The following is a 22436-nucleotide window of genomic DNA, read 5'->3' as shown; positions in this document are numbered from 1 at the left end:
GATTGAAGAGGTCCGGAACCAGGCGGCAGAAGACTTTCAGTCTTCATCAGGTAGCGCACAGCACTGCAGCTGTGCGCCATTGTTGTCAGCACACTTCACACAGCGGTCACGGAGGGTGCAGGGCGCGGGGGGGGGCGCCCTGGGCAGCAATGTATAATACCTGTATGGCGAAAAATACATCACATATAGCCCTTGAGGCTATATGGATGTATTTAACCCCTGCCAGATATCACAGACTCCGGAGAAGAAGCCCGCCGAAAAGGGGGCGGGGCCTATTCTCCTCAGCACACAGCGCCATTTTCCCTCACAGAAATGCTGGTGGGAAGGCTCCCATGCTCTCCCCTGCACTGCACTACAGAAACAGGGTTAAAACAGAGAGGGGGGGCACTGATTTGGCGATATGAATATATATTAAAATGCTATAAGGGAGGAACACTTATATAAAGGTTGTCCCTGTATAATTATAGCGTTTTGGTGTGTGCTGGCAAACTCTCCCTCTGTCTCCCCAAAGGGCTAGTGGGTCCTGTCCTCTATCAGAGCATTCCCTATGTGTGTGCTGTAATTCGGTACGTGTGTGTCGACATGTATGAGGAAAATGTTGGTGAGGAGGCGGAGCAAATTGCCTGTAATGGTGATATCACTCTCTAGGGAGTCGACACCGGAATGGATGGCTTATTTATGGAATTACGTGATAATGTCAACACGCTGCAAGCCGGTTGACGACATGAGACGGCCGGCGAACAAATTAGTACCTGTCCAGGCGTCTCAAACACCGTCAGGGGCTGTAAAACGCCCATTTACCTCAGTCGGTCGACACAGACCCAGACACGGACACTGATTTCAGTGTCGACGGTGAAGAAACAAACGTATTTTCCTTTAGGGCCACACGTTAAGGGCAATGAAGGAGGTGTTACATATTTCTGATACTACAAGTACCACAAAAAAGGGTATTATGTGGGATGTGAAAAAACTACCTGTAGTTTTTCCTGAATCAGATAAATTAAATGAAGTGTGTGATGATGCGTGGGTTTCCCCCGATAGAAAATTATTGGCGGTATACCCTTTCCCGCCAGAAGTTAGGGCGCGTTGGGAAACACCCCTTAGGGTGGATAAGGCGCTCACATGATTATCAGAACAAGTGGCGGTACCATCTACAGATAGGGCCGTACTTAAGGAGCCAGCTGATAGGAGGCTGGAAAATATCCTAAAAAGTATACACACACACATGCTGGTGTTATACTACGACCAGCGATCGCCTCAGCCTGGATGTGCAGAGCTGAGGTGGCTTGGTCGGATTCCCTGACTAAAAATATTGATACCCTTGACAGGGACAGTATTTTATTGACTATAGAGCATTTAAAGGATGCATTTCTATATATGCGAGATGCGCAGAGGGATATTTGCACTCTGGCATCAAGAGTAAATGCGATGTCCATATCTGCAAGAAGATGTTTATGGACACGACAGTGGTCAGGTGATGCAGATTCCAAACGGCACAAAGATGTATTGCCGTATAAAGGGGAGGAATTATTTGGGGTCGGCCCATGGGACCTGGTGGCCACGGCAACTGCTGGAAAATCCACCGTTTTTTACCCTAAGTCACATCTCTGCAGAAAAAGACACCGTCTTTTCAGCCTCAGTCCTTTCGTCCCTATAAGAGTCATATCTGCCCAGGGATAGAGGAAAGGGAAGAAGACTGCAGCAGGCAGCCCATTCCCAGGAACAGAAGCCCTCCACCGCTTCTACCAAGTTCTCAGCATGACGCTGGGACCGTACAGGACCCCTGGATCCTACAAGTAGTATCCAAGGGGTACAGATTGGAATGTCGAGACGTTTCCCCCTCGCAGGTTCCTGTAGTCTGCTGTACCAATGTCTCCCTCCGACAGGGAGGCAGTATTGAAAACAATTCACAAGCTGTATTCCCAGCAGGTGATAATAAAATTACCCCTCCTACAACAAGGAAAGGGGTATTATTCCACACTAATATGGTGGTACTGAAGCCAGAAGGCTAGGTGAGACCTATTCTAAATCTGAAATATTTGAACACTTACAAAGGTTCAAATCCAGATGCAGTCACTCAGAGCAGTGATAGCGAACCGGGAAGTAGGGGACTATATGGTGTCCCGGGACATCAGGGATGCTTACCTCCATGTCCCAAAATTTGCCTTTCTCACCAAGGGTACCTCAGGTTCGTGGTACAGAACTGTCACTATCAGTTTCAGACGATGCCGTTGGATTGTCCAAGGCACCCCGGGTCCTTACCAAGGTAATGACCGAAATGAGGATTCGTCTTCAAAGAAAATGGACGACCTCCTGATATGAACAAGGTCCAGAGAACAGTTGGAGGTCGGAGTAGCACTATCTCAAGTAGTTCTACGACAGCACGGGTGGATTCTAAATATTCCAAAACCGCAGTTGTTCCGACGACACGTCTGCTGGTCCTAGGGATGATTCTGGACACAGTCCAGAAAAAGGTGTTTCTCCCAGAGGAGAAAGCCAGGGAGTTATCCGAGCTAATCGGGATCCTCCTAAAACCAGGAAAAGTGTCAGTGCATCATTGCACAAGAGTCCTGGTAAAAATGGTGGCTTATTACGAAGCGATTCCATTCGGCAGATTTCACGCAAGAACTCTTCAGTGGGATCTGCTGGAAAAATGGTCCGGATCGCATCTTCAGATGCATCAGCGGATAACCCTATATCCAAGGACAAGGGTGTCTCTCCTGTGGTGATTACAGAGTGCTCATCTTCTAGAGGGCCGCAGATTCGGCATTCAGGATTGGATGCTGGTGACCACGGAGGCCAGCCTGAGAGGCTGGGGAGCAGTCACACAGGGAAAAAATTTCCAGGGAGTGTGATTAAGTCTGGAGAATTCTCTCCACATAAATATACTGAGCTAAGAGCAAATTTATAATGCTCTAAGCTTAGCAAGACCTCTGCTTCAAGGTCAGCCGGTATTGATCCAGTGGGATAACATCACGGCAGTCGCCCACGTAAACAGAAAGGGCGGCACAAGAAGCAGGAGGGCAGTGGCAAAACTGCAAGGATTTTTCGCTAGGCGGAAAATCATGTGATAGCACTGTCAGCAGTGTTCATTCCGGGAGTGGACGACTGGGAAGCAGACTTCCTCAGCAGGCACGACCTCCACCCGGGAGAGTGGGAACTTCATCGGGAAGTTTTCCGCATGATTGTGAACCGTTGGGAAAGACCAAAGGTGGACATGATGGCGTCCCGCCCGAACAAAAAACGGGACAGGTATTGCGCCAGGTCACGAGACCTTCAGGCGATAGCTGTGGACGTCCTGGTAACACCGTGGGTGTAACAGTCGGTGTATGTGTTCCCTCCTCTGCTTCTCATAACCAAGGTATTGAGAATTATAAGACGTAGAGGAGTAAGAACTATACTCGTGGCTCCGGATTGGCCAAGAGGGACTTGGTACCCGGAACTTCAAGAGATGCTCACAGAGGACTAATGGCCTCGGGAGCTAAGAAGGGACTTGCTTCAGCAAGTACCATGTCTGTTCCAAGACTTACCGCGGCTGCGTTTGACGGCATGGCGGTTGAACGCCGGATCCTAAGGGAAAAAGGCATTCCGGAAGAGGTCATTCCTACCCTGGTCAAAGCCAGGAAGGAGGTGACCGCACAACGTTATCACCACATGTGGTGAAAATATGTTGCGTGGGTGAGGCCAGGAAGGCCCCACGAAGAAATTTCAACTAGGTCGATTTCTGCACTTCCTGCAAACAGGAGTGTCTATGAGCCTCAAATTGGGGTCCATTAAGGTTCAAGTTTCGGCCCTGTAGATTTTCTTCCAGAAAGAATTGGCTTCGGTTCCTGAAGTCCAGACGTTTGTCAAGGGAGTATTGCATATACAGCCCCTTTTGTGCCTCCAGTGGCACCGTGGAATCTCAACGTAGTGTTGGGATTCCTAAAATCATATTGGTTTGAACCGCTCAAATCTGTGGATTTGAAATATCTCACATGGAAAGTGACCATGCTGTTGGCCCTGGCCTCGGCCAGGCGATTGTCAGAATTGGCGGCTTTGTCTTACAAAAGCCCATATTTGATTTTCCATTCGGACAGGGCAGAACTGCGGACTTGTCCCCAGTTTCTTCCTAAGGTGGTGTCAGCGTTTCACCTGAAACAACCTATTGTGGTGCCTGCGGCTACTAGGGACTTGGAGGACTCCAAGTTGCTAGACGTTGTCAGGGCCCTGAAAATAAATATATATATATATATATATATATATATATATATAATTCCAGGACGGCTGGAGTCAGAAAGTCTGACTTGCTGTTTATATTGTATGCACCCAAAAAGCTGGGTGCTCCTGCTTCTAAGCAGACTATTGCTCGTTGGATTTGTAGTACAATTCAGCTTGCACATTCTGTGGCAGGCCTGCCACAGCCAAAATCTGTAAATGCCCATTCCACAAGGAAGGTGGGCTCATCTTGGGCGGCTGCCCGAGGGGTCTCGGCTTTACAACTTTGCCGAGCAGCTACGTGGTCAGGGGGGAACACGTTTGTAAAATTCTACAAATTTGATACCCTGGCTGAGGAGGACCTGGAGTTTCTCTCATTCGGTGCTGCAGAGTCATCCGCACTCTCCCGCCCGTTTGGGAGCTTTTGTATAATCCCCATGGTCCTGACGGAGTCCCCAGCATCCACTAGGACGTTAGAGAAAATAAGATTTTACTTACCGATAAATCTATTTCTCATAGTCCGTAGTGGATGCTGGGCGCCCATCCCAAGTGCGGATTGTCTGCATTACTTGTACATAATTATTGTTACAAAAATCGGGTTGTTATTGTTGTGGGCCATCTTTTCAGAGGCTCCTTCGTTGTTATCATACTGTTAACTGGGTTCAAATCACAGGTTGTACGGTGTGATTGGTGTGGCTGGTATGAGTCTTACCCGGGATTCAAGATCCTTCCTTATTGTGTACGCTCGTCCGGGCACAGTACCTAACTGAGGCTTGGAGGAGGGTCATAGGGGGAGGAGCCAGTACACACCATGTGATCCTAAAAGCTTACTTTTTGTGCCCCTTCTCCTGCGGAGCCGCTATTCCCCATGGTCCTGACGGAGTCCCTAGCATCCACTACGGACTACGAGAAATAGATTTATCGGTAAGTAAAATCTTATTATTGCCGTTTTTAACTCCCCTCCCTCCCCACCCCTAAACCTATATGGCAGCTCAAGCAGTGATCCAGGGGCTGGCTGGACAGGGGGTTTACCTGTTTGTCACAGTGGCAGACAATCCCCGCTGTCCGATGATCTGCGCTGCTGCCGGCCGGAGTCACTGCTGATGTGGCCTCTCCTGCTCCCGCTCGCTGCCCGCCGCTTCCTCTCCTCACTGGCCGCCGCTTCTCGGCCGCCGCTCCTGCTCACTGCAGTGCCCGCCCCCCGTGCCACCCAGCGCATGATAACAGAGGAAATCCCGGTCAGCTGACCCTGTGACGTGACCGGGATTTCCTCCGCGGCGCCGCGTCTGAGAGCAGTGCAATGACAAGCGGCATGTCGGGCTGCTTGTCATTGCACTCTGGTGGGGCACAGCGGGCCAGGCAGGATCTGTCTGCGGGCCGCATCCGGCCCGCGGGCCGCCTGTTGCCCACCCCTAGGCTAGATGCTTCTCTGTGCAAGGAACCTTGTGTGCGAAGGAGAGAGTGATCGCGGATAAGCTGTGCCTGGGGCTATTTCCCCACTTCATCCAGTCTCTTCCCAGTAGTAAGGAAACAATTATTAAAGTACAAATCGTCCCTTTCCTCAGTGTCTGGAATTGTTGCCCTATAGTTCCTCTCCCTCCCTGCGTTGCATTGTTTGGGGGGGGGGGGGGGGGGATCTGTTGCAGTCACCTCCTAGTTCTTGAGCACAAAAGTGCTGATTCCATTAGGCCGAGCTGATGTTCCTAAGGGACAGAATGATTTACTGGCTCCATTAATTGTATTGTAGTGCCATGACAGAGGGCAGATCCTATCTAGCTATTATGTGTAAGAGGAATGCAAATTTATGATGGCATATTATCAGGCTTTCATTGGCAGGCTGGTCTCGCTGGGTCCCGTCTGCCAGCGGAATATCACACAATAGTTTAATACTCTTCCTCTCCCGCTTCCTCGTTCTCTACTTCCAGCCTGGCCAAGAGGTATAATGAATGTTTAATTTCCACCTTCCCCCTTCCAAGCGGTGCTGAATATTCATGTCAAAAATTCCGTTCGCTCATTTGCCCTAACTGTGAATAATATCTGGGACATTAATCTAATGGACTGAACTGCTTTTTCATCCTCCCGTAGAATATTTTACGTATCGCACGACTCCCAAGACCTGAAGATATTCAGTTATATCGCCCGGGATGGGGCGAGCAATACCTTCAAATGCAATGTCTTCAAGTCGAAAAAGAAGGTGAGTGCATCTCAAGACACCAACTTGCCCCCTTCTGCTCTTACTACAGATGCAGCCGTGCTCCAGCGGGTTAACGTTCACTTACTGTCAATTCACTGCCTTCACCTGTCACACATAGGGGGGTATGTGCCAGTACAGGTCCGGATTATGCATCATCCTCCCTCTCTCCTCTATAGTGTGCGTCTCATTGAGAGTTAGGGCGCACTACATCCCGATAACAGGTGTAAATTTGCCCTCGCATAACCCAAGCTACGTTGCAAGGGGTGTAAATGGTATTTTCTCTTCATGCAGTTACGCTAGTCCTGGATGTTCTATGTAACACGCAGATACCGTGCAGCTGTATTATTATTACATTGCAGTTGTGAATTGGCTCGTGTGTACCACCCCTCCCAACTCCAAATTTGCCCGTTTTTAGATTTGCCCCCCTACTAAGGTGCTAAATGGTTTTGCCGAGGTGCAAATTTTTACCTTCGAGCTGTATTTCCCTCTAACTGAGCCTGAGGCTCCTGCGTCTCAGCCAGAGGGGACAGAGGGTGATTTCATGTCTCCTTCCTTTTACTGTCGCTTCCCCAGAATTGGCAAAGTCCTCTGTAGATATTATACAGCTTATTGATCCGTTCTGCAGACCTGCCCCGACCCAGAGCCGTAAATACACCTCGGGCTGATCCTGATTAAAGAAATAATACAAAAACATAAGAAGGGTTGTGTGTCATGTCGCCTAACCTTAAAATAGCGACTATAAATTATAATACAGAATAGCCGTTCTCATAGGGATCTCTGTAGTGGGAGGGCCCACTGCTTATAACACGCAGCGTTCTCACTCCCATGTGACGGGGTGGAGACTTCGCCATTCACGTCACGGTATCGGCGCTGAGCTATTTGAGCGCTGTGAACGCTGGAAGCACCCGCGTCGCCCACCTTGTATATGGTACTTTTGCACTTCTGCTTGTTAATGTGAATATAAAGAATGGTATTGAGCGAAGTATCTGTAAACTTATTCCCTGGTTACCAAGAACGTCCTCTTTCCCTCACCTTGAACCCACAATTCTGCGCTCTGATGACATCATGGGGAATATGTGTCAAATCTTGGAGAGAGACCACGTACCAGCCAATCCGCTCCTTACTCCCGTGTCACAGTCTGTGTTTGACAGATGATTGGTTGGTACTTTATCTCCGTCCACATTATTTCCACCCAAGGCTTAGTAAATAGACCTGTTTGAAAAATGACAGTTAGGAACTGGTTGGCTGCTACTTTATCTCTCTCTCTCTCTCTCTCCAAGTTTTGATACATATGCCCCCATGGCCTTTATGGGATCCGGCATGTAACAGCCTCTGAGTGCTGGAGCATCGCCCCGTTCCGTCCCCTTTTTATAGCCCTCCATGACCCCTCAATCGTTGACCTGTCCGTCATTAGTTTATTCTGCGTACGGTTCTCGGATCTTCAACCTGTAGATATGTATCTTGTTTCACAATTGCAACCTCATATATTGCTGTTATTACTGAAAATGTTACATACATTAGGGTTTGGTGGGGGGGGAGGGGGGGGGTATATATGCAGATAACTTGTATGTATGGTTTAATGACCCTTTCCCATCTCCAGAGCCAGGCCATGCAGATCGTCCGGACGGTCGGACAAGCCTTTGAAGTGTGCCACAAAATGAGCCTGCAGCACGCGCAGCAGAATGCAGACGGAGAGGCAGACGGAGCCAGCGACAAGTCCCTGGAAGAGCAGAATTTGGAAGGTAGGGGAGACAGAGGTGCATTAGCGGAAGGGCGTTCAGCTGGGGAACCAGCTGCGAGTCCTTTTGTGTGCGGATATAATGATCTAAATGAGAATCACATCCGCAGTGAATGTGGACGAATGACGGGCGACAAATGGCGTTATTCGGTTTTATTTTAGTCCTGTTAATATTCCCCAGCCATGCATGTAATCCATAAATTTATATGCAAATGAGCCACATGCCCTTTGTCCTGGTGTAATTGCTCATTCCGCCTTCCGTGCGGCATTTGTGCCTGGCATTTGCATCTGGCAGAGACGGAGTTAAGTGCAGGCTCGGAGCCTGTGTTGCGGAGGGTGCAGCTATTTCGGCAGGTCACGTGATATACGGCGAGGGGCTTTACACCTTCTCCAGACAAGTTCAGTCTACGCAAATGCCATGCAAATCAAGCAACAGGCAAATTAGTATTCAAAGCACAGAAGAGTTGTACGAAGTTGTCACTTTCTCCTCCGTTAGGGTGGCAGCTGGCGGTAGCCGAGGATAAAGATACTGAAGACGTTGCCGGCGATGCGAAGAGAGCGGCTCTCCGTGACAAGGGAACCTGCGAGCGCGCCACTTCTGCTCCTGACCTGGAGATTGTGAGATACGCCAAGGCCCTGAAGGATCAGATTGACCGGGTAAGAGGACAGACTGCGACCGGCGTTCCAGAGTCTCCTCTCTAATATAATACTGAGAACGTTTCCAAAACCCTCCAGGTGACAACTTTGTGCTCGTACTTGTGAGCAGCTGGGCACACAGGAAGCGGAGGGTGTAACGGGAAAATGGGGGTCAAAACGGTAATCCTGAATAAATGTCCTGTCATTTAGAAGACCCCACTAAACTAGTCTGTGCGCTGGAGGGGTGGGCGGCAGCTGATAGTATGCTGAGGCACTCTCACCTTGTACATATAAGGCCTAATTCAAGGTTGATTGCAAAATATCATTTTCCTCTAATGGGCAATACCATGTGCACTGCAGGTGGGGCATATGTAACATGTGCAGAGAGAGTTAGATTTGGGTGGGTTATTTTGTTTCTGTGCAGGGTAAATACTGGCTGCTTTATTTTTACACTGCAATTTAGATTTCAGTGTGAACACACCCCACCCAAATCTAACTCTCTCTGCACATGTTACATCTGTCCCCCCTGCAGCGCACTTGGTATTGCCCATTAGAGGAAATTTTATTTTGCAATCAACCTTGAATTAGGTCCTTAATTGTGGGATATTTAGGCGTAGGGTTAGAGACTCATTTCTACAAGCTCAAATGTAAGCGGTGTCTGGTAAATGATCATATTATATGGGCAACATTGGACTGCACACCCGAATTACAAATATAATGAGGTGCTATTATGCTAGACTTGTAGTTCCACAAAGAAATGGAAAATCTATGTAGTACCAAACCCTGCTGATCAGAATAATTATGATGAACCCTGCAATCAAGCATAGAGCAAAATCGAGGTTTTGGTGTAGTTTTTGTGCAAAAAAACGTAACGAAGCCCCTTACAGGCCCTGTGGCCCGCCACAGGTTATATTCCCACTCTATGAATGTCGTGGATACCCATGAGTAAGGATGGTTCCTGTTAGTCGGCATGCCGACTGTAATTGGGCGGGATTACAGCGTCGGTATTGTCACGTAACTGCCTCCCAACTAGATACCTGGTATAATAATACAGCCCAATTTTTTCCTTAATTTGCAGGCAGCACTTTGTGAGATCGTTACCCGTTAGCTTGTGATGAATGCCTCTTTGTAACGGCACATTTTAGATGCCACGTGGCACAGATGCGGGTCACACAGGAGTCAGGGTGATTCAACGCATTAGCTTCAAAAGTGCCAATCTGAGCCATAATCCGCATGAAAAACCATTTTATGCAGAAGGCAGTTCCCTGCCAGTAAAATCCTGGATGGCCAATTACATCATGGATGAATTGCCCTTTATATTAAGTGTGGAGTCATTGTGATTTGGAAGGCGTCTTTTATTAACGGTCTTGTATTGGCCCCTCATTGATCATTCAATCTGCAGTTTAATTCATTGACCGGTGGATCCATCTAGTGGGGAATTTCGTGCACTACATGGAGAACACAATGCAATCCTGAGTGTCTATGTAACAGACTTATAAGATGGCTTGTTTTTTGTTTGGGATGGGGTTCAGTAAAGCACCGAGCCCATTGTTTCTGCAAGCGGGTCCTGGTGGTGGTCTTCATTCTCCCTGGCTTTGTGCTGTTCCCACTGACCGCTGAAGTGACAGCCCGGGAAATAAGCAGCCATATAACCTACTGTACGGAGATACTTACAGTATCAATATCCATAAACACATTTTTAAAATTTCAAACCAACAAGTAGCTGATTTATCAGAAGGCATAGGAAACATTTTATTGCCCATTTATCAGGAAGTATCACATCGGGCATTACTTACCCCGCTACAATACCTATTCTGCAGTCTCCATGTCACTATGGCAATACCGTGTCTCATCATTTAAAAAAAGAAAATACATTTTTCCTTTTATACTTTCAGTTCCACTGCGTATACGCACATCTGCTCCCGCTCCGCGACACTATGCTCAGATGCCTCACCAAAGTTTTGGTGCTAAATTGTAACAATAATTGGAGCTTTACTGATATAGGTCACTTACGGTGGGCTTATTTAATTTATTTAGGTGATCGTCCCATTCACGTGGAGGCTGCTTTCCCCAAATAAAGTACCCTTGTAGCACTGGCGGTGCCCTAGTTGTAGCACTGGCTGACCCCCCCTTTCCCCCCCCTGGTTCTTCAGTAGAAGGAGACTGCTTTCTCATAGTAGTTATAGAATGCTTGTCTGGTGTCCCATAATAATAATAATTTCTCTATCGTCCTAGTGGATGCTGGGGTTCCTGAAAGGACCATGGGGAATAGCGGCTCCGCAGGAGACAGGGCACAAAAAGTAAAGCTTTTCCAGATCAGGTGGTGTGCACTGGCTCCTCCCCCTATGACCCTCCTCCAGACTCCAGTTAGATTTTTGTGCCCGGCCGAGAAGGGTGCAATTCTAGGTGGCTCTCATAAAGAGCTGCTTAGAGAAAGTTTAGCTTAGGTTTTTTATTTTACAGTGATTCCTGCTGGCAACAGGATCACTGCAACGAGGGACAGAGGGGAGAAGAAGTGAACTCACCTGCGTGCAGGATGGATTGGCTTCTTGGCTACTGGACATCAGCTCCAGAGGGACGATCACAGGTACAGCCTGGATGGTCACCGGAGCCGCGCCGCCGGCCCCCTTGCAGATGCTGAAGTAAGAAGAGGTCCAGAATCGGCGGCTGAAGACTCCTGCAGTCTTCTAAAGGTAGCGCACAGCACTGCAGCTGTGCGCCATTTTCCTCTCAGCACACTTCACACGCAGTCACTGAGGGTGCAGGGCGCTGGGGGGGGGGCGCCCTGGGAGGCAAATGTAAACCTATATAAAGGCTAAAAATACCTCACATATAGCCCCCAGAGGCTATATGGAGATATTTAACCCCTGCCTGTATTCACAAAATAGCGGGAGACGAGCCCGCCGAAAAAGGGGCGGGGCCTATCTCCTCAGCACACGGCGCCATTTCCTCTCACAGCTCCGCTGGTCAGGACGGCTCCCAGGTCTCTCCCCTGCACTGCACTACAGAAACAGGGTAAAACAGAGAGGGGGGGCAAATTTAATGGCAATATCTTGATATATATAAAGCAGCTATAAGGGAGCACTTATTATAAGGCTATCCCTGTCATATATAGCGCTTTTTGGTGTGTGCTGGCAGACTCTCCCTCTGTCTCCCCAAAGGGCTAGTGGGTCCTGTCTTCGTTTAGAGCATTCCCTGTGTGTCTGCTGTGTGTCGGTACGTGTGTGTCGACATGTATGAGGACGATATTGGTGTGGAGGCGGAGCAATTGCCAAATATGGGGATGTCACCTCCTAGGGGGTCGACACCAGAATGGATGCCTTTATTTATGGAATTACGGGATAGTGTCAACACGCTAAAGCAGTCGTTTGACGACATGAGGCAGCCGGACAATCAATTAGTGCCTGTCCAGGCGCCTCAAACACCGTCAGGGGCTGTAAAACGCCCTTTGCCTCAGTCGGTCGACACAGACCCAGACACAGGCACTGATTCCAGTGGTGACGGTGACGAATCAACCGTATTTTCCAGTAGGGCCACACGTTATATGATTTTGGCAATGAAGGAGGCGTTACATTTAGCTGATACTACAGGTACCACTAAACAGGGTATTATGTGGGGTGTGAAAAAACTACCTATAGTTTTTCCTGAATCAGAAGAATTAAATGACGTGTGTGATGAAGCGTGGGTTGCCCCTGATAAAAAGCTGATAATTTCAAAGAAATTATTGGCATTATACCCTTTCTTGCCAGAGGTTAGGGAGCGCTGGGAAACACCTCCTAGGGTGGACAAGGCGCTAACACGCTTATCAAAACAAGTGGCGTTACCTTCTCCTGAGACGGCCGCACTTAAAGATCCATCAGATAGGAGGATGGAAAATATCCAAAAAAGTATATACACACATGCAGGTGTTATACTACGACCAGCTATAGCGACTGCCTGGATGTGCAGTGCTGGGGTAGTTTGGTCAGAGTCCCTGATTGAAAATATTGATACCCTGGACAGGGACAATATTTTACTGTCGTTAGAACAAATAAAGGATGCATTTCTTTATATGCGTGATGCACAGAGGGATATCTGCACACTGGCATCACGGGTAAGTGCTATGTCCATTTCGGCCAGAAGAGCTTTATGGACGCGACAGTGGACAGGCGATGCGGATTCAAAACGGCATATGGAAGTTTTGCCGTATAAAGGGGAGGAGTTATTTGGAGTCGGTCTATCAGATTTGGTGGCCACGGCTACAGCCGGGAAATCCACCTTTCTACCTCAAGTCACTCCCCAACAGAAAAAGGCACCGACTTTTCAACCGCAGCCCTTTCGTTCCTTTAAAAATAAGAGAGCAAAGGGCTATTCATATCTGCCACGAGGCAGAGGTCGAGGGAAGAAACAGCAACAGGCAGCTCCTTCCCAGGAACAGAAGCCCTCCCCGGCTTCTACAAAAGCCTCAGCATGACGCTGGGGCTTCTCAAGCGGACTCGGGGACGGTGGGAGGTCGTCTCAAAAAATTACAGCGCGCAGTGGGCTCACTCGCAGGTAGATCCCTGGATCCTGCAAATAATATCTCAGGGGTACAGGTTGGAATTAGAGACAGATCCACCTCGCCGTTTCCTGAAGTCTGCTTTACCAACGTCCCCTTCCGAAAGGGAGACGGTTTTGGAAGCCATTCACAAGCTGTACTCTCAGCAGGTGATAGTCAAGGTACCTTTTCTACAACAAGGGAAGGGGTATTATTCCACTCTATTTGTGGTACCGAAGCCGGATGGCTCGGTAAGGCCTATTCTAAATCTGAAGTCCTTGAACCTGTACATAAAGAAGTTCAAGTTCAAGATGGAGTCACTCAGAGCAGTGATAGCGAACCTGGAAGAAGGGGACTTTATGGTATCCTTGGACATCAAGGATGCGTATCTCCACGTTCCAATTTACCCCTCACACCAGGGGTACCTCAGGTTCGTTGTACAAAACTGTCACTATCAGTTTCAGACGCTGCCGTTTGGTTTGTCCACGGCACCTCGGGTCTTTACAAAGGTAATGGCCGAGATGATGATTCTTCTTCGAAGAAAAGGCGTATTAATTATCCCATACTTGGACGATCTCCTAATAAGGGCAAGGTCCAGAGAACAGCTAGAGATGGGATTAGCAATATCTCAAGAGGTGCTAAAGCAGCACGGATGGATTCTGAATATTCCAAAATCCCAATTAATGCCGACAACTCGTCTGCTGTTCCTAGGGATGATTCTGGACACGGTTCAGAAAAAGGTTTTTCTTCCCGAGGAAAAAGCCAAGGAGTTATCCGACCTGGTCAGGAATCTCCTAAAACCAGGAAAGGTGTCTGTACATCAATGCACGCATCTTCAGATGCACCTGCGGATAACCCTGTCTCCAAGGACAAGGGTATCTCTTCTGGGGTGGTTGTAGAGGGCTCATCTATTGGAGGGCCGCAGATTCGGCATACAGGATTGGATCCTGGTGACCACGGACGCCAGCCTGAGAGGCTGGGGAGCAGTCACACAAGGAAGAAACTTCCAGGGAGTGTGGTCGAGCCTGGAAAAGTCTCTTCACATAAACATTCTGGAACTAAGAGCAATCTACAATGCTCTAAGCCAGGCGGAACCTCTGCTTCAAGGAAGACCGGTGTTGATCCAGTCGGACAACATCACGGCAGTCGCCCATGTAAACAGACAGGGCGGCACAAGAAGCAGGAGTGCAATGGCAGAAGCTGCCAGGATCCTTCGCTGGGCGGAGAATCACGTGATAGCACTGTCAGCAGTGTTCATCCCGGGAGTGGACAACTGGGAAGCAGACTTCCTCAGCAGACACGATCTTCACCCGGGAGAGTGGGGACTTCATCCAGAAGTTTTCCACATGCTAATAAACCGTTGGGAAAGACCAATGGTGGACATGATGGCGTCTCGCCTCAACAAAAAACTGGACAGGTATTGCGCCAGGTCAAGAGATCCGCAGGCAATAGCTGTGGACGCGCTGGTAACACCTTGGGTGTACCAGTCGGTGTATGTGTTTCCTCCTCTGCCTCTCATACCAAAGGTATTGAGAATCATACGGCAAAGCGGAGTAAGAACGATACTAGTGGCTCCGGATTGGCCAAGAAGGTCTTGGTACCCGGAACTTCAAGAGATGGTCACGGACGATCCGTGGCCTCTACCTCTAAGACAGGACCTGCTTCAGCAGGGACCGTGTCTATTCCAAGACTTACCGCGGCTGCGTTTGACGGCATGGCGGTTGAACGCCAGATCCTAAAAGGAAAAGGCATTCCAGAAGAAGTCATTCCTACCTTGATTAAGGCAAGAAAGGAAGTCACCGCGAAGCATTATCACCGCATTTGGCGGAAATATGTTGCGTGGTGCGAGGATCGGAGTGCTCCGACGGAGGAATTTCAACTGGGTCGTTTCCTACATTTCCTGCAATCAGGATTGTCTATGGGTCTCAAATTGGGATCTATTAAGGTTCAAATTTCGGCCCTGTCAATATTCTTCCAAAAAGAATTGGCCTCAGTTCCTGAGGTCCAGACTTTTGTCAAAGGAGTACTGCATATACAGCCTCCTGTGGTGCCTCCGGTGGCACCGTGGGATCTAAATGTAGTTTTAGATTTCCTCAAATCCCATTGGTTTGAACCACTAAAAAATGTGGATTTGAAATATCTCACATGGAAAGTGACTATGTTACTGGCCCTGGCGTCCGCCAGGAGAGTATCTGAACTGGCGGCTTTATCTTATAAAAGCCCTTATTTAATTTTCCATTCAGATAGGGCAGAGCTGCGGACGCGTCCGCATTTTCTCCCTAAGGTGGTATCAGCGTTTCACCTGAACCAGCCTATTGTAGTGCCTGCGGCTACAAGCGACTTGGAGGACTCCAAGTTGTTGGACGTTGTCAGAGCTTTAAAAATATATCTGACTCGCTGTTTATACTGTATGCACCCAACAAGTTGGGTGCGCCTGCTTCTAAGCAGTCGATTGCTCGTTGGATTTGTAACACAATTCAACTTGCACATTCTGTGGCAGGCCTGCCACAGCCTAAATCTGTTAAGGCCCATTCCACAAGGAAGGTGGGCTCATCTTGGGCGGCTGCCCGAGGGGTCTCAGCATTACAACTCTGCCGAGCAGCTACGTGGTCAGGGGAGAACACGTTTGTAAAATTCTACAAATTTGATACCCTGGCAAAGGAGGACCTGGAGTTCTCTCATTCGGTGCTGCAGAGTCATCCGCACTCTCCCGCCCGTTTGGGAGCTTTGGTATAATCCCCATGGTCCTTTCAGGAACCCCAGCATCCACTAGGACGATAGAGAAAATAAGAATTTACTTACCGATAATTCTATTTCTCGGAGTCCGTAGTGGATGCTGGGCGCCCATCCCAAGTGCGGATTATCTGCAATACTTGTACATAGTTATTGTTAACTAATTCGGGTTATTGTTTAGGGAGCCATCTTTCAGAGGCTCCTCTGTTATCATACTGTTAACTGGGTTTAGATCACAAGTTGTACGGTGTGATTGGTGTGGCTGGTATGAGTCTTACCCGGGATTCAAAATCCTCCCTTATTGTGTACGCTCGTCCGGGCACAGTACCTAACTGGAGTCTGGAGGAGGGTCATAGGGGGAGGAGCCAGTGCACACCACCTGATCTGGAAAAGCTTTACTTTTTGTGCCCTGTCTCCTGCGGAGCCGCTATTCCCCATGGTCCTTTCAGGAACCCCAGCATCCACTACGGACTCCGAGAAATAGAATTATCGGTAAGTAAATTCTTATTTTCTCATAAGTCCTAGAAGATGCTGGGGTCACCATTAGAACCATGGGGTATAGACTGGATCCGCAGGAGACATGGGCACTTTAAGACTTTGAATGGGTGTGAACTGGCTCCTCCCTCTATGCCCCTTTTCCAGACTCCAGATTTAGAATTGTGCCCAGGGAGACTGGACGCACTACAGGGGAGCTCTACTGAATTAGGGGTATATGCAATTGCCGGCGAATCGCGGCAATTTTTCGCCCGTTTTTTAATTCGACACAATTCGACCGTCGAATTCCGGCAGGTGGGTGCCGGAATTCAACATATTCAATAAAAAACGGATTCGACAGTCCCGCTGTTGAAAAACGGACGATTTAACAGATTTTGATTAGATTCGGTAAAAACTGTAAAAAAACACGGGAAAAAAATTGCGTGGGGTCCCCCCTCCTAAGCATTACCAGCCTCGGGCTCTTCGAGGCCATCCTGGTTCTAAAAATTCGGGGGGGAAACTGACAGGGGATCCCCCGTATTTTTAAAACCAGCACCGGGCTCTGCGCCTGGTGCTGGTGCAAAAAATACGGGGGACAAAAAGCGTAGGGGTCCCCCGTATTTTTTACACCAGCATCGGGCTTTACTAGCTGGACAGATAATGCCACAGCCGGGGGTCACTTTTATACAGCGCCCTGCAGCCGTGGCATTAAATACCCAACTAGTCACCCCTGGCCGGGGTACCCTGGAGGAGTGGGGACCCCTTCAATCAAGGGCCCCCCCCCAGCCACCCAAGGGCCAGGGGTGAAGCCCGAGGCTGTCCCCCCCACCCCGTCCAAGGGCTGCGGATGGGGGGCTGATAGCCTTGAGTAAAATGAAAGAATATTGTTTTTTTCCAGAAGAACTACAAGTCCCAGCAAGCCTCCCCCGCAAGCTGGTACTTGGAGAACCACAAGTACCAGCATGCGGGTGGAAAAACGGGCCCGCTGGTACCTGTAGTTCTACTGGGGAAAAAATACCCAAATAAAAACAGGAGACACACACCGTGAAAGTAAAAGTTTATTTCATACATGCTGACACATACATACTTACCTATGTTGACCCGCCGACTGCCACGTCTCCAATGTCGCCGACGATCCGGGGTACCTGTGAATAAAATTTATACTCACCTGATCCAGTGTTTACACATGGGACCCCTTTCCCCGAATGCAGAGACCCCCCGTGACTCCTGTCACAGAAAGGTCCCTTCTGGCAATCAGGATGCGCCACTACGTGGCACTCACCTGATTGGCTCTGCGCGTCTGAGCTGGCAGACAGCACATCGCACAGCCCCCTCCATTACTTTCAATGGTGGGAACTTTGTGGTCAGCGGTGAGGTCACCACCGCGGGTAACCCCACCGCTGACCGCAAAGTTCCCACCATTGAAACTAATGGAGGGAGCTGTGCGATGCGCTGTCTGCCAGCTCAGACGCGCATACAGCCAATCAGGAGAGTGCCACGAAGTGGCGCTTCCTGATTGGATGAAGGGACCTTTCTGTGACAGGAGTCACGGGGGATCTCTGCATTCGGGGAAAGGGGTCCCATGTGTAAACATGGGACCCCTTTCAGTCCGTGTGGTCCGGTTATTCGTTTTTTTGTTTTGCCAAGTACGTGGATTACAAATCACAGGACACTGGATCAGGTGAGTATAATTTTATTTTCAGGTACACCGTGGATTCTACTTGGACAAGTGGACAGAGGTCGGCGTGTGAACATAGGTAAGTATGTGTGTCGACGTGTGAAATAAAGTTTCTCTCACGGTGTGCGTGTCCTGTTTCTCTGACGTCCTAAGTGGATGCTGGGACTCCGTAAGGACCATGGGGAATAGCGGCTCCGCAGGAGACTGGGCACAACTATAAAGAAAGCTTTAGGACTACCTGGTGTGCACTGGCTCCTCCCACTATGACCCTCCTCCAGACTTCAGTTAGAATCTTGTGCACGGCTGAGCTGGATGCACACTAGGGGCTCTCCTGAGCTCCTAGAAAGAAAGTATATTTTAGGTTTTTTATTTTACAGTGAGATCTGCTGGCAACAGACTCACTGCAGCGAGGGACTAAGGGGAGAAGAAGCGAACCTACCTAATTGGTGGTAGCTTGGGCTTCTTAGGCTACTGGACACCATTAGCTCCAGAGGGATCGAACACAGGACCCGGCCTCGATCGTTTCGGTCCCGGAGCCGCGCCGCCGGCCCCCTTACAGAGCCAGAAGCAAGAAGTGTTCCGGAAAATCGGCGGCAGAAGACTTCTGTCTTCAACAAGGTAGCGCACAGCACTGCAGCTGTGCGCCATTGCTCCTCATGCACACCTCACACTCCGGTCACTGATGGGTGCAGGGCGCTGGGGGGGGGCGCCCTGAGGGCAATATAATACACCTTGGCTGGCAAATCTACACCATATATAGTCAGGAAGGCTATATAGGTGTAAAAATACCCCTGCCAGAATTCCAGAAAAAGCGGGAGAAGTCCGCCGGAAAAGGGGCGGGGCCATCTCCCTCAGCACACTGGCGCCATTTTTCCCTCACCGCTCCGCTGGAAGGACGCTCCCTGGCTCTCCCCTGCAGTGTCAAGCTACATAAGGGTAAAAAAGAGAGGGGGGGGCACTAAATTTAGGCGCAGTATATATATATAATATAAGCAGCTATAAGGGAAAAAACACTCATTTATAGTGGGATCCCTGTGTTATATAGCGCTCTGGTGTGTGCTGGCATACTCTCTCTCTGTCTCCCCAAAGGGCTTTGTGGGGTCCTGTCCTCTGTCAGAGCATTCCCTGTGTGTATGCGGTGTGTCGGTACGGCTGTGTCGACATGTTTGATGAGGAGGCTTATGTGGAGGCGGAGCAGATGCCGATAAATGTGATGTCACCCCCTGCGGGGTCGACACCTGAGTGGATGGTTCTGTGGAAGGAATTACGCGACAGCGTCGACTCCTTGCATAAAAGGTTTGACGACATACCAAATATGGGACAGCCGGCTTCTCAGCCTGTGCCTGCCCAGGCGACTCAATAGCCATCATGGGCTCTAAAACGCCCGCTACCTCAGATGGCAGACACAGATGTCGACACGGATACTGAATCCAGTGTCGACGACGATGAGACTAATATATCTTCCAATAGGGCCACACGTTATATGATTGAGGCAATGAAAAATGTGTTGCATATTTCTGATGTTAACCCGGGTACCACAAAAAAGGGTATTTTGTTTGGAGAGAAAAAACTACCAGTTGTTTTTCCTCCATCTGAGGAATTAAATGAAGTGTGTGAAGAAGCGTGTGCTTCCCCCGATAAGAAACTGGTAATTTCTAAGAGGTTACTAATGGCGTACCCTTTCCCGCCAGAGGATAGGTCACGTTGGGAAACATCCCCTAGGGTGGATAAAGCGCTCACACGCTTGTCAAAGAAGGTGGCACTACCGTCTCCGGATACGGCCGCCCTGAAGGAATCTGCTGATAGAAAGCAGGAGGCTATCCTGAAGTCTATATATACACACACAGGTGTTATACTGAGACCAGCTATTGCTTCAGCATGGATGTGCAGTGCTGCAGCTGCGTGGTCAGATTCCCTGTCGGAAAATATTGATACCCTAGACAGGGACACTATATTGCTAACCGTAGAGCATATTAAAGACGCACTCTTATACATGAGGGATGCACAGAGGGATATTTGCCGGCTGGCATCTAAAATAAGTGCAATGTCCATTTCTGCCAGGAGAGGGTTATGGACTCGGCAGTGGACAGGAGATGCAGATTCTAAAAGGCACATGGAAGTTTTGCCTTATAAGGGTGAGGAGTTGTTCGGGTAAGGTCTCTCGGACCTCGTTTCCACAGCAACAGCTGGGAAGTCTACATTTTTACCCCATGTTCCCTCACAGCCAAAGAAAGCACCGTATTATCAGGTACAGTCCTTTCGGCCCAATAAGGGCAAGCGGGTTAAAGGCGCGTCCTTTCTGGCCAGAGGTAGAGGGAAAAAGCTGCAGCATACAGCCAGTTCCCAGGAGCAAAAGTCCTCCCCCGCTTCCTCTAAGTCCACCGCATGACTCTGGGGCTCCACAGGCGGAGCCAGGTACGGTGGGGGCCCGTCTCCGGAACTTCAGCGATCAGTGGGCTTGCTCACGGGTGGATCCCTGGATCTTTCAAGTAGTATCTCAGGGGTACAAGCTGGAATTCGAGACGTCTCCCCCCCCCCCGCCGTTTCCTCAAATCTGCCTTGCCAACAACTCCCTCAGGCAGGGAGGCAGTGTTAGAGGCAATTCACAAGCTGTATTCCCAGCAGGTGAGAGTAAAGGTGCCCCTACTTCAACAAGGACGGGGTTACTATTCCACAATGTTTGTGGTACCGAAACCGGACGGTTCGGTGAGACCCATTTTAAATTTGAAATCCTTGAACACGTATATAAAAAAATTCAAGTTCAAGATGGAATCGCTCAGGGCGGTTATTGCAAGCCTGGACGAGGCGGATTACATGGTATCACTGGACATCAAGGATGCTTACCTGCATGTCCCCATTTACCATCCTCACCAGGAGTACCTCAGATTTGTGGTACAGGATTGTCATTACCAATTCCAAACGTTGCCGTTCGGTCTATCCACGGCTCCGAGGGTCTTTACCAAGGTAATGGCCGAAATGATGATACTCCTTCGAAAGAAGGGAGTTTTAATTATCCCGTACTTGGACGATCTCCTGATAAAGGCGAGGTCCAGGGAGCAGTTGTTGGTCGGGGTAGCACTATCTCGGGAGGTGCTACAACAGCACGGCTGGATTCTAAATATTCTAAAGTCACAGCTGGTCCCTACGACACGTCTACTGTTCCTGGGGATGGTTCTGGACACAGAACAGAAAAAAGTGTTTCTCCCGGAGGAGAAGGCCAAGGAGCTGTCATCTCTAGTCAGAGGCCTCCTAAAACCAAAACAGGTGTCGGTGCATCACTGCACGCGGATCCTGGGAAAGATGGTAGCTTCCTAGGGCCGCAGATTCGGCATACAGGACTGGGTCCTGGTGACCACGGATGCCAGCCTTCGAGGCTGGGGGGCAGTCACACAGGGAAGAAACTTCCAAGGACTATGGTCAAGTCAGGAGACTTCCCTGCACATAAATATTCTGGAACTAAGGGCCATTTACAATGCCCTAAGTCAGGCAAAACCCCTGCTTCAAAACCAGCCGGTACTGATCCAGTCAGACAACATCACGGCGGTCGCCCATGTAATCCGACAGGGCGGCACGAGAAGCAGGACGGCAATGGCAGAAGCCACAAGGATTCTCCGATGGGCGGAAAATCACGTGTTAGCACTGTCAGCAGTGTTCATTCCGGGAGTGGACAACTGGGAAGCAGACTTCCTCAGCAGGCACGACCTCCACCCGGGAGAGTGGGGACTTCATCCAGAAGTCTTCCAACTGATTGTAAACCGTTGGGAAAGGCCACAGGTGGACATGATGGAGTCCCGCCTAAACAAAAAGCTAGAAAGATATTGCGCCAGGTCAAGAGACCCGCAGGCAATAGCTGTGGACGCTCTAGTGACACCGTGGGTGTACCGGTCGGTTTATGTGTTCCCTCCTCTTCCTCTCATACCAAAGGTACTGAGGATAATAAGGAGAAGAGGAGTAAGAACTATACTCATTGTTCCGGATTGGCCAAGAAGAGCTTGGAACTTTAAGAAATGATGTCAGAGGACCCATGGCCTCTGCCGCTCAGACAGGACCTGCTGCAGCAGGGGCCCTGTCTGTTCCAAGACTTACCGCGGCTGCGTTTGACGGCATGGCGGTTGAACACCGGATCCTGAAGGAAAAGGGCATTCCGGAGGAAGTCATTCCTACGCTGATTAAAGCTAGGAAAGAAGTAACCGCAAACCATTATCACCGCATATGGCGAAAATATGTTGCGTGGTGTGAGGCCAGGAAGGCCCCAACGGAGGAATTTCAG

The 22436-nt window shown here is 49.4% G+C and overlaps 1 protein-coding gene across 1 annotated transcript in view; it reads left to right on the top strand.

Moving 5' to 3' along the window:
• Window positions 1-22436, top strand: part of LOC134948145 (carboxyl-terminal PDZ ligand of neuronal nitric oxide synthase protein-like) — a 257545-nt gene that overhangs the window by 196227 nt on the left and 38882 nt on the right. The window contains exons 5-7 of the mRNA XM_063935957.1: window positions 6283-6391; window positions 7992-8133; window positions 8626-8786. Of these exons, the coding sequence (XP_063792027.1) occupies window positions 6283-6391; window positions 7992-8133; window positions 8626-8786 (412 nt within the window). The remainder of the gene's footprint in view (window positions 1-6282; window positions 6392-7991; window positions 8134-8625; window positions 8787-22436) is intronic.

The sequence above is a fragment of the Pseudophryne corroboree genome, chromosome 8, assembly GCF_028390025.1.
Source record: "Pseudophryne corroboree isolate aPseCor3 chromosome 8, aPseCor3.hap2, whole genome shotgun sequence".
Classification (NCBI taxonomy): Eukaryota; Metazoa; Chordata; class Amphibia; order Anura; family Myobatrachidae; genus Pseudophryne; species Pseudophryne corroboree.
The sequence above is the reverse complement of the archived record's forward strand: the minus strand, read 5'-3'. Positions and strand labels throughout refer to the sequence as shown.